At 43.8% G+C, this 12,629-nt stretch overlaps 1 protein-coding gene across 5 annotated transcripts in view; it reads left to right on the top strand.

Moving 5' to 3' along the window:
• ZC3HAV1 (zinc finger CCCH-type containing, antiviral 1) overlaps positions 1-12,629 on the top strand; it is a 56,635-nt gene that overhangs the window by 28,550 nt on the left and 15,456 nt on the right. For 4 of the 5 annotated variants that reach the window (XM_045577219.1, XM_045577212.1, XM_045577227.1 and 1 more), the window contains 5 exons: positions 339-474; positions 2,510-2,756; positions 8,134-9,192; positions 9,617-9,703; positions 11,284-11,407. In XM_045577219.1, the coding sequence (XP_045433175.1) occupies positions 339-474; positions 2,510-2,756; positions 8,134-9,192; positions 9,617-9,703; positions 11,284-11,407 (1,653 nt within the window). The remainder of the gene's footprint in view (positions 1-338; positions 475-2,509; positions 2,757-8,133; positions 9,193-9,616; positions 9,704-11,283; positions 11,408-12,629) is intronic. The other variant, XM_045577223.1, reaches the window with a different exon arrangement.

Below are 12,629 nucleotides of genomic sequence, written 5' to 3'. Positions count from 1 at the left end.
AGAGGAAGGGAGAGAGATAAAACATCAATGAAAGCAAAACATAGATCAGCTGCCTCCCGCACACTCCCCACTGGGGATGTGCCCGCAACCAAGGTACATGCCCTTGACTGGAATTGAACCTGGGATCCTTCAGTCCACAGGCCGATGCTCTATCCACTGAGCCATTAATTTATATTTTTAAAGTGCATTTTTTTTAAAAGCAGGACCAACCTGTATTAGTTATCAAAGGATATGGGTCTTGATTTCCAATGACTGAAAGTTCCCTGGATGATTTTTTTCAATTTTCTGTGATTGGAAATACTGACAATTGTCATTCCCCCCCCCCCCCCCCCCCCCAGACATTTGTGCAAATACTCTCACGATGTTCTCTCAGAAGACAACTTTAGAGTCCTGAAACGCCATCAGATCTCTGGACTGAACAAAGAAGAATTAGCAGTGCTTCTGGTCCAAAATGACCCCTTTTTCTTGCCTGAGGTAAGTTAGGCTTCCTCGGTTTAAAAAGCAGGAAGAATACATAATTGGCATTGTTGTTTCGTGGACGTGATTGAGTAAGACCAGGAAGAAACTCAGCACCAGGGCTCTCGTGGGGCAACACCAACCGATGGCTTTTGTTGAATGACCTCAGAGATTCCGGCCACTTACTTCCTGCTTGAAGTTTTATAAGAATTGGAGTCTGGCATGTCTCCTCTGCTGGGCTGCTAGGGAGCCCTGTGTGAGCAAGTGTACTCTGAAAATGCAGGAGTAGGACTAATTGAATGCTTTATTTGTTTTTGCTTTTTTTAAAAAAAAAATATTTTTTATTGATTCTAGAGAGGAAGGGAGAAGGAGAGAGAGTTAGGAACATCAGTGATAAGAGAGAATCATTGATCAGCTGTCTCCTTGCACGCCCCTTATGGGGGTCGAGCTTTTCTTTGTTGACATCGTCCTCAGGAGAAGGAGGGTCATCCTTGTGGTGGGTGCACCACTGAAGGACCATTTATTTAAAATATTGCCACATTAACATTGGGTAGAGGAACTGGGTCATCATCACCTTCATCATCCATTCCCGACTCTTCAAGCAAGGTCTTGATAGTCACAGATTGTTCGGCAATTTCAACATCAACTTCAAATACCTCTCCATCAGAACTTGGCAATTTAATTGAAGGCATGGTGCTCGGTCTCAAGGAGAGAGTGGGCCAGAGGCCGATGAGAGCCAGGCAGCTTCAGCACGACCAAAGGAAAAAGGTGGAGATTAAGGCCACTTAGAGCTTCCACGTATTATTTGTGGACTTGCTAACTGTTCTTTTTTTTGCTGGAGCCTCTCAGACACTGGCTCTCTAGTGTTAGTGTGTGCCAGCATCAGCAAGAAGATTATATGCTTGCCTAACGTATTTACATATTTCATTATTGAATCTGCTCAACAATGTGTTATAGGCAGAGAGAGCAAATATATTGTACAGCAAAGGAAACAGGTTGGGAGTAAGTAATTCAAGGGAGGTGGTTTTGGGTCTGCAGACTTTTAAAAAATATATTTTTATTGATTTCAGAGAGGAATGGGGAGAGAGAGAGAGATAAATATCAATGATGAGAGAGAATTATTGACTGGCTGCCTCCTGCACACTCCGCACTGATGATCGAGCCCACAACTGGGCATGTGCCCTGACTGGGAATGGAACTGTGACCTCCTGGTTCATCGGTTGACGCTTGACCACTGAGCCACGCCAGACGGGCATCAGCAGACTTTTAAACTAGCGTCCTCCAGTCCTGCATCAGAGGGCCTGGCCTCAGGCATAATAATGTTTCTTCTGCCCTCCTTTCAGTAGGAACGACATCTCTAGAGCTAGATATATCTACTTACATACACACACAAAATTATCTTCTTTGATGGATCTCTTGAGAAGCTTTGCCACATTCTGTCTAGTAGAGACTTGATTCTGCATTTTCAACAGCAGCTGCAGGGAAGACCCACTTGTCTGTTTTTTGTTTTTCCGTGTGTTTTTTTAAATATATTTTTATTGATTTTTTTTTACAGAGAGGAAGGGAGAGGGATAGAGAGCTAGAAACATCAATGAGGGATGTGCCAGCAACCGATGTACATGCCCTTGACCGGAATCGAACCCGGGACCTTTCAGTCCCCAGGCCGACGCTCTATCCACTGAGCCAAACCGGTCTTGGCTCACCTGTCTTTTTAATGAATTGATATCTACAGGTGGGCCTTCCTCTCGGAGGTGCCCTCGTAGTGTAGGGCTCATGTTGGGTCCTGTTGGGTCCTACCTGTAGCTCACCATTTTACTCTGATTCTTCCAAAGGATTAGCAAATTCATATTTCTTTTAATGAGTCCGCAGGTTCCTTCTGCCCCAAAGTGATGATCAATTGATTAGAAGTCATTAAAGACTGTGGCATGCATTTCCCCCCTTTGGTATATCTCTGCCTGGTTTTGAAATTTCTCTATACTCAAACTTTCCTTAATGAATGTGTAGCAGGCACAGGAAGGACTTCTGTCGCTGACTCTCGTTCTCTCCTCTGTAGATATGCAAAGATTATAAGGGAGAAGGCCGAAAAAAGATCTGTGCCCAGCAGCCGTGCGAAAGACTCCACATCTGTGAACACTTCACCCGAGGGAACTGTGGCTTTTCCAACTGCATCCGGTCTCATAACCTGATGGACAGAAAGGTGCTGGTGATGATGCGGGAGCACGGGCTGAGCCGGGAAGTGGTGCAGAACATCCAGGACATCTGCAACAGCAAGCACAGCCCGAGAAGGACCGGGCTGAGAGGTGAGCCCTGTCTACTGTCTACTTAAAAAAAAAAAAAATATAAAAAAATAAAAAAATATATATATATATATATATATGTATGTATGTATACACACACACACACACATATATATATATATAATACACACACATATATATATATATACATATAATTGATTTTTAGAGAGAGAAAACGGGGGGCGGGGGGAGGAGAGAAAGAGAGAAACATCAATGTGAAAATCTAACATTGATCAGCTGCCTCCTCCTGGCGATTGAGCCCACAACCTTCATGGTGCATGGGATGACGCTCACGGACTGAGACACATAGGCCAGGGATATTCTCTACTTTTTAAAAATATATATATTTTGTTGGTTTTTTTACAGAGAGAAAGAGAGAAAGATAGTTAGTTAGAAACATCGATGAGAATCATTGATCAGCTGCCTCTTGCACACCCCCTACTGGGAATGTGCCCGCAACCAAGGTACATGCCCTTGACCGGAATCGAACCCAAGACCTTTCAGTCCGCAGGCCGACACACTATCCATTGAGCCAAACCTGTTTCAGCATACTTTACTTTTTAATGGAATAAAGAGAAATCACAAACAAAGGAAAACCACCTACAATCACTCTACCTCAACACGTAAAACCCTCTTCATTTTCCCTTTGAGGCCTTGTCCACGTTCATACACGATTCTTACATAATCACAGGGGTGGGCAAAAGTAGACTTACAGTTATTTGTATGGAAAATGATTCAATAATTAAAAACCAATCAGGTTTTTAAAAATGTTTATCATTTTTCTAAAAGCTACTTGATAAAGCTTTTTTTAAAAATAAAAAATATACTATTGTAAGTTCCTTTTAGATGAACTAGTTGTTTATATTTTGTCACAATTGTTATATCTATCTGTGTGTGTGTGTGTGTGCGTGTGTACCCACACATATAACATCTTTGTGTTTAAAACATTTGAGGTATGATGTCATCAGGAGACTCCACACCTAAATAGATGAGTATGAACCTACTCAAGGCAAGGCCATTCTCTTACATAAACCACAATACAATTACCATAGGAAATTAGCATTAATGCATGCAATTTATTTTATTGTTCTCATACTGTTTCTTTAAAAATGTGTTTGTTATTTTTTAAATTGTGGTAAAGTAGAAGATACAATTGACTGTTTTAACCATTTTAAGACAGCTCAGTGGCATTAAGTACATTCACATTGTTGTGCAAGAATAACCATCACCCATTTCCAAAACTTTTTCATCTTCCCAAACAAATTTTGAACCCATTAAGCAATTACCCTATTTCCGCAGCCCTGGGAACCATTTTCCTTTCTGTCTCCATGAAATTGATTATTCCAGGGATTACTCCAGGGATTCCATAGAAGTGGAATCATACGGCATTTGTCTTTTTGTGACTGGCTTATTTCACTTAGCATAATGTCTTCAAGGTTCATCCAATCCATGTCAGAATCTTTCTTTAAAAAACTGCATGCATATATATAATGCCTTGGTGGGTGTGCTCAGTTGTTAGAGCATTTGTCCATGTACCGGAGGATATTGGGTTTAGTTCCCGTCATTGGAATGTTCCTGGGTTGCAGGCTTTATCCCCAGCCCTGGTCGGGGGCACATGCAACCAATCGATGTGTCTTTCTCACATTGATGTTTCTCTCCCTCTCCCTCTCCCTCTCCCTCTCCCTCTCCCTCTCCCTCTCCCTCTCCCTCTCCCTCTCCCTCTCCCTCTCCCTCTCCCTCTCCCTCTCTCTTTCTTTCTCTCTCTCTCTTCCCGCCCTCCTACTCTAAAAATAAATGGAAAAATATCCTTGGGTACAGATGAACAACAACAATAATTGTGTAAAAATGCACTTAATTTAAAATTTACCATCTTGATAATTTCTAGGTGTTCAGTGGCATTAAGTACATTCACATTGTTGGTGCAACCAACCTCCAGAACTCTTTTCATCTTACAAAACCAAAGTCTTATAATCACTCCCCCTTTCCTCCTGTTCCCGATTCCTATTATCCACCATCTGGCTTCTGTTTCTTTGAATTTGACTATGCTAGGTAACTCAGGTGAGTGGAATCACACAGTATCTGTCTTTTTGTGACTGCCTGATTCACTTTGCATAAAGTCCTCAAAGTTCCTTTAGCTGTAGCCTGTGTGAGAATGTCCTTCCTTCTTAAAGCTGACTAACGTTCTATTGTATGTGTACCCCACATGTTTATCCACTCGTCATGGATATTTGGGTTGCTTCTACCTTTTGGCAACTGTGAATGTTGTAATGTTATTTTGAACATGGCATCCAGATATCTCTTAGAGACCCTGCTGTCAATGCTTTTGTGTATGTGCTCAGAAGCAGAATTGCTGGATCACATGGTAACTGTTTAATTTTTTGAGGAACTTCCTGACCATTTTCCTCAGTAATCCCACCACAATGCACAGGGTTCTAATATCTCCATCTCTTTTTGCCAGCACTTGTAATTTTCTGTGTGTGTGTGTGTGTGTGTGTGTGTGTGTGTGTGTAATAATAGCCATCCTAATGGGTGTAAGGTGAGCAGTACTGTTTCTTAAGCATTTTTATATTGTTTAATGGTAGGAACACTTGCCAATTTTTAATGTCTTTATGAGGTGGATGTTGAAGAGGCGAATTTTGTGAAGCAAATAGAATACATAATTCTAAGATTTTTTTTTTTCTTTATTGATTAAAGTATTACTTACATCTCCTTTTCCCCCCATTAGCCTCTCCCTGGCTACTCCCTTTCACCCCCACCCCCAATTCTAAAATTCTGTGAGAGATAATAAACAATTAGCCTTCCTTAAATTTGAGAAACACTTTGTAGTTTACAAGGAAAGGACTTGCTCCTCACCGCAGAATAGAGAAGAAAGGCAGGAGTGTTGTTAGTCTCACGTAATGAGTGAGGAAACTGAGTCTTGGAAATTTTAAGTGACTTTTATTGCGAGCAGCCTTGAATCAGTTTTCGGAGAGTGAGGGGTAATGCTATGAATAAATAAAATAAACGTTTCCAAGGCCTTACCCCACTGGACAGTGGCAGGACTCGTGTTCTGATGCCTCATCTGATGTTTTCTCTCCCCCACCATGGTGCTCCCAAACAGGGGAACATCAGGAGGGCTGGTTTTGGTGTTGTTTTCCAGTATAAATTTATTTATTTTTAAAAAAAAATATGTTTTCATTTATTTTAGTGAGGGAGAGGGGAAGGGGGGGGGGAGAGAGAGAGAGGGAGAGAGAAACATCAATCTGCTGCTTCTTGCATGTTTTCTTCTGGGAATTGAGCCCTCAACCTAGCCATGTGCCTTGACTGGGAATTGAATCTGACCTCTCGGTGCACAGGACGGTGTTCAACCAACTGAGACACACTAGCCAGGGCTCTTTATTTATTTTAAAAATATTATTTTGTATTAGTTTCAAGTGTACAGCATGGGGTTAGACAATCCTATCCTTTACAAGGTATTCCCCCCAATATTTCTAGTGCCCACCCACCCCATCATACATAGTTATTCTAATATTATTGACTGTATTCCCTGTGCTGTACCTCACATCCCCTCGACTGTTTTGTAACCACCAATCTATACTTCTCAGTCCCTTCATCTTTTTATCTCCCCACCCCCTGCCCTCTGGCAATCACCAGTGTGTTTCCTGTATCCATGCCAAGTGTGTTTATTGGATGTGAGAGAGATCTTTATTGTCACTTCTAGTTAACCTATTGATTAATTACTTTGTTAATTACTGTGTTCCTGCTGCCCTCTGGTTTGGAAGAGAAAGGCCCTTCCCCACACACAATAGCACAGCTCACACACCACACAACATCAACACTCACACACATGGCACACACCACACATGCACACATTTCACATACACTCACACACTTGTGTGTCACTCACTTCCTCCTATCTGCTTCCCAGGGGTGTGACTCATGGTTCTAGAGACACCAGTTCCTTTTGGTATTGCTCATTTCAGTTTGGGCCCTGGGTGGGTGGGAGGGAGCAAGTTGAAGAACTTGAGGAAACTTTCTAGTTTAAGTGAATTTAGACAATTACACTGTCATTTCATTTTTTTTGGTTTAAGTTTTGTGAATTCTTTTTCTTTTTAATATATATGTTTTATTGATTTTTTTTACAGAGAGGAAGGGAGAGGGATAGAGAGCTAGAAACATCGACCAGCTGCTTCCTGCACACCCCCCACTGGGGATGTGCCAGCAACCAGTGTACATGCCCTTGACCGGAATCGAACCTGGGACCCTTCAGTCCGCAGACCGACGCCCTATCCACTGAGCCAAACTGGTTTCGGCAAATTTTGTGAATTCTTAACTTGCTAGTTAGATTTAGTGTTTCCCAAAGTGTGGTACGCGTACCCCCAGGGGTATGGGAAGAGTTTGGTGGGAGTATGCATTGCACCGGAGTTTGGTGGGGATATGCACTGCACTGCGCTTAGCTGTGCCTAATTCTACGTTCTCGTGAGTACGAGGGGTACTCAGCGTTACGAAAATTATAGAAGGGGTACACATATGTCTAAATTTTGGTAAACACTGGGTTAGAACATCACAATATGAGCAAAATCTGGCTGATTTTTGGAAAATCCTGCCTCATTTGCACTTATCTGCCTCTCCATTCACCATATCCGTAGTGGATGGCCCCACCTCAGCGGTGGGGGTTTGGGAGCTACATCCGAGTCCCAGGGGAGAAGCTGAGGAGAGCCAGGGCCAGCCTGACCCTTCTCATTGGTGGCAGGTGTTTTCTGCTGTGTGATGGAATAGCAGGAAGCCTTCATCACCATCAATGCCCTTCTCAGGCTTTTTACACACCACGTCAGGACAAGTAATTTGATAGAACATGGATAACAAACCTGGAAATTCTAAGAGGAATAGTGGTCAGAACTCAGTCATGTTGCCCTGCTGATAAGGTTCAATGGTTGAATGTTGAACATGAACCATGAGGTGATTGGTTCCATTCCCGGTCAGGGCACATGCCCAGATTTCAGGCTCAATTCCCAATGGGGGCGTATAGGAGGCAGCTGATCAGTGTCTCTCTCGTTGATTCTTTCTCTCTCTCTCTCCCTCTCTCTCTCAAATCAATAAAAACATGTATATATTTTAAAAAGAACTCAGTCATTTTTTTTTTAATTTTATTGATTTTCCACAGAGAGGAAGGGAGAAGGATAGAGAGCTAGAAATGTCGATGAGAGAGAAACATCAACCAGCTGCCTCCTACACACACCCCCACCGGGGATGTGCCCGCAACCAACGTACATGCCCTTGACCGGAATCGAACCTGAGACCCTTCAGTCCATAGACCGACGCTCTATCCACTGAGCCAAACCGGTTTCGGCTGAACTCAGTCATTTTAATGCTACTTTTCATTGTTTTTGTCTTTTCCTAGGTCCTTTACGTAACCGGGACCCAGCAACTAGAGGTAGAAGCAAGAGCAGAGATCGATTCTTTTATGGCAGTCAGGAATTCCTCCCATCTGCCCCAGCTTCAAACGGGAGACCCGGCACACCGGGTGCGGGTCCGACCGGCCGCAGGTCTCCCCCGGAGGATGTGCCCGTCGAGGACCTCACCTGCAAGTTCAAGCATTTGGGAAGCCAAGATGGCCCTCCGCCTTCCTCGGCCTCACCCGAGGCCACCAGTCTGGGAGGAAGCGAGCCAGCGACAGGAACCCAAAGGTTTTCAGAGAATGGCAGCCCAGAGGGCCGCTTCTGTGGCAGTACCGCCCAGCGTTTCCCATTTTCTGATAATCATTCGGACGGAACGGCCACAGATGTCACGTCTACGAGACCAGTGACTTACAACAGCACAACCAATAGACAGAGAGAAAATTCAATACCGAGGAGTCAGGAAATCAGAACCACTCACCTTGCTTTTGACCCTATCATTGTAGATGACAGTGAACACAGAGAGCAGGTATTTTGTGCCAGTAAAGCTGTCCACTACACAACAAACGGCTCCACTAAAGTTACATATGGATCTGCTGATGTCCCTGATTTTGACTTAACATCGGCCGTCAGAGCCAGAGCAGATAAAGATGTGTTACGCTCCACAAGTCAGAATCTGAGACCCCAGGCCCTGCACACACTGGGGGAGACCAGTGCCTTCACATCAGGGAGCACTCTGCACAGGCCACCGCCTTTGACTCCAAATGGCCCGACTAAGGTTACACTTGGCGCTACTGATGTCCTTGATTTTGACTTCACATCAGCCATCAGAGGCGATACAGATGTGTTCCGCTCCACAAGTCAGAATCTGAGGCTCCAGGCCCTGCGCACTCTGGGGGAGACCACTGCCCACACATCAGCAAGCACCGTGCCCAAGGTACCACCTTTGACACCGTCCTCAAACAACAGAGCTACAGCCTCGGAGGCCCAAGGTCGGAACTCTGCTCAAATGCCCGTCACCTCTGCCAGTGAGCTTGCCAGGAAGACACCGGGCTACACGCTGAGTAAGTCACTGAAGGACCAAAGGGGGCCCCGGGTCATGTCTGCAGCAGAGCTGCTGTGGCTGGCAGTTTTGCTTAGGATGTTCCCCAGCAGTTATGTTTTAGAGGGTTTGAGTTAAGGGGTGGTCCTGATTAAGGAGACTGACTTAGAAGATGGAAGGACCGACCCGGAGGAGAGTATGGAATAAACTGCTTACATACATTGAGAACAGGAATGGTTTGACCATGGTTTAAGAAGTCAGCGTCACTGTCATGTGACCCTAATATTCACGCTTGTTTTTATAGAGGGCTTGTTGCGAGCATCAACCAGGAATTTTCTTGACCATGGCCCAGTTTCAGATATTCTCTCCCCCATGGTGAGATCAGGGGCCTTGACTTTTTGGTTTAAAATTAAGATCAGCATATATCACCCTCTTCTGTTTTACAGATTCTGTATCTGACATCGCAAATACCATGGATGATCCTGGTTCAGAGGAAATTTGTCTTGACCATCTGTATAAGGGTTGTCGAAATAGTGAGTAACTTATAGTCTTTCTAGAAGTAGAAACTATTCGTAGTGGTATGGCTAACATTTACTAAGCATTCACTACGTGTGAAGCATAAGGCTAAGAAGATTACATGCATCTTCTTTAAACTTTACACCAACCCTAGAAATAGGTTCTGTTGCTAACCCATTTTACAGATAGGGAACCCGGAGGCATGCAGATGTTACTACTTTACATATACAAGTAGCCAGATTGGGTTTTGACCCTAACCTGCCCAGCCTGCCTGTGTTCTTCACCAATGCATGCTATTATACTTTCTCCTTTCACAATTTAGTTTTAGGTGAAATATTATGCTCAATCAGGGACCCATCTTTTCATGTACTAAAAACAAGCAAACAACAAATTCAAAAAAACAAAGGAATTCTAGCAGACACCCTTTTCAAAGTTCATTTCATTTAGCATTAGAGGCCTGGTGCACAAAATTTGTGCATAGCAGGGTCCCAAAACCTGGCCTGCTATCAGGGCCAATCAGAGTCTTCTGGCTGCCAGCCTGGGCCTTCCTTCCCCAGCTGCTGCTGCTGCTGGCTGGTGGCTGGGGCCTTCCTTCATTCCGTGCCGCCCCCTGGTGGTCAATGTACATCATCATGAACAATCAAACTCCCTCCCAGTGGAACTCCTGAGGGGACACTTTGCTATTAGCCTTTTTATATATTGATTGTCCCACTTGTGGCCATGCAAACTAAGCCACCTGTGCTCCACAGGCCCAGTCATCTGTTGGTCATTCCAGCCGAAGAGCCGTACCTGGTCCCTGTCCCCTCCCACCAGGCATCCTGTAGAAATTATTCCCATGGGACTGCTCGGGACAAATTCCTGTCCTCTCACATTTAAGTCTCTTTTTCCCCTTCCTGCCTGTGTCCCAGGCTCTGGACATCATGTCTGATTTTGTTTGCTTGAGGATTCTTCCCTGTGCTCTCTAAATCGAAAGTCTTTCACTTAAATTTTTCTTCTTCTTTTTGTCATACAACACATATAACATAGATTTAAAAAATGTTTTAAATATATATTTTATTGATTTTTTTACAGAGAGGAAGAGAGAGGGAGAGAGAGTTAGAAACATTGATGAGAGAGAAACATTGATCAGCTGCCTCCTGCACATCCCCCACTGGGGATGTGCCCGCAACCAAGGTACATGCCCTTGATCAGAATCGAACCTGGGACCCTTCAGTCCACAGGCCGACGCTCTATCCACTGAGCCAAACCGGTTAGGGGTTAAAAAATATTTTTATTGATTTCAGAAAGGAAGGAGGAGGGAGAGAGAGATACAAAGGGTAAATTGTACATTTACGAGAACCTCGGATCTTCATGTGGGTAAAGAGACTTCTTGGGGAGTGGAGAATAGTTGTTTTCTGATGAGTCTCCGTGGGCGATGAAGGAACCTGGAAATACGGTGATGATGGGGCAGCGCAGGCAGCAGCCAGCATGAGCAGAGGTTGAGCCAGGCAGCATGTGGTCCTGACTGCGTGGGAAAGGTGGGCCTTGATGGGAGCGTCGACAGAGGCCTCGGTTGAATTGGTTGCCGTCCCCTCAACCCTCCTCTCTGTCTTTGTAGGAGGGTGCGACAAGGTTCACTTCCACCTGCCCTACCGCTGGCAGGTGATGAATGAGAACACCTGGGTGGACCTCCAGCCCATGGAGAACATTGAGAAGGCCTATTGTGACCCTCACATCTGCAGGTAGGTTGTTGGTGGCTGGACTCCGGCTTGTGAGATTCACAATATCATCAAAGGAAAGCATAGTGTTAGGCTTACGAGACGAAGACACAATTTTCCTTCCGAATCCTGTTCAAGTTTTAGATACAAACAGCCAACGCCTGCTGAGTTAATGGGGGTGGGAGGGTGGGATGGGGGGGTTTGAAGTCAAGCAGAGCCTGGATAATCCTAGAGATTCTGAGAATATTTGCTGACACACGCAAAGTGAACAGTGACCCGATTTATTAGCTTAGTTAATATTTGTCAAAAAAAAAAATTTGTCATTGTCTTGTGCAAGTAAACACTATGCAAAGGCCGGTTTGTATTATTTCTATGAGCTTGTGAAAGAACTATAAGAAGTACTAACTGATTACCTCAAGAGAGCCTTTGGCTTAATTTCACAGTTTTAGAATATGATTTGAGCAATTTCATATAGTTCCAGTGAAGAATTTTGTTGTAAATGTTAGCATTTTATAACTTCCTTTTTGTTTGTCGTTTTCTTTCTCTTTGACCCTGATATCTCTGATTCTGTCAGGCCTGAAATAGGTGATACAACATATGACCATATTTATAAAATGCATTCTAGTTTATTTATTTATTTTAAAATATATTTTATTGATTTTTTTACAGAGAGGAATAGAGAGTTAGAAACATCGATGAGAATCATCGATCAGCTGCCTCTCGCACCCCCCCCCTCCCCACTGGGGATGTGCCCAAAACCAAGGTACATGCCCTTGACCGGAATTGAACCCGGGACATTTCAGTCTGTAGGCCAACGCTCTATCCACTGAGCCAAACCGGTTTCGGCAAGATGCATCCTAGTTTAATAAGGAAATTATTTTAAAGGGAAAAAAAATCTCATTTCATCATCTGCAAGTTTAGTGAATTTTTGGTGGCGATTCTATTGCTGCATTTGGCCACTAGGGGGTGGCACCAGCTATTTTCTTGTTTGTAGGTGAATTTCGCCCACTCCCCCAGATAAATTTGAAATAGGGTTTCTTTATTTTTTTATTATTATTATTATTATTTTTTTTATGAAATAGGGTTTCTTTAGTACTATTTACTTTTGGGCCAGAAAAAAATAATAATTGTTATCATTTTTTGAAGGGGGTTGGTATGGCAGCATTGCTGCCCTTTAACCACTAGAAGTCAGTTGTGATAACCAAGATGTCTGTAGACATTGCCAGATGTCCCCCCTGGGGACAAC

This window comes from Pipistrellus kuhlii, unplaced genomic scaffold, assembly GCF_014108245.1.
Source record: "Pipistrellus kuhlii isolate mPipKuh1 unplaced genomic scaffold, mPipKuh1.p scaffold_m20_p_10, whole genome shotgun sequence".
Lineage (NCBI taxonomy): Eukaryota > Metazoa > Chordata > Mammalia > Chiroptera > Vespertilionidae > Pipistrellus > Pipistrellus kuhlii.
The sequence above is the reverse complement of the archived record's forward strand: the minus strand, read 5'-3'. Positions and strand labels throughout refer to the sequence as shown.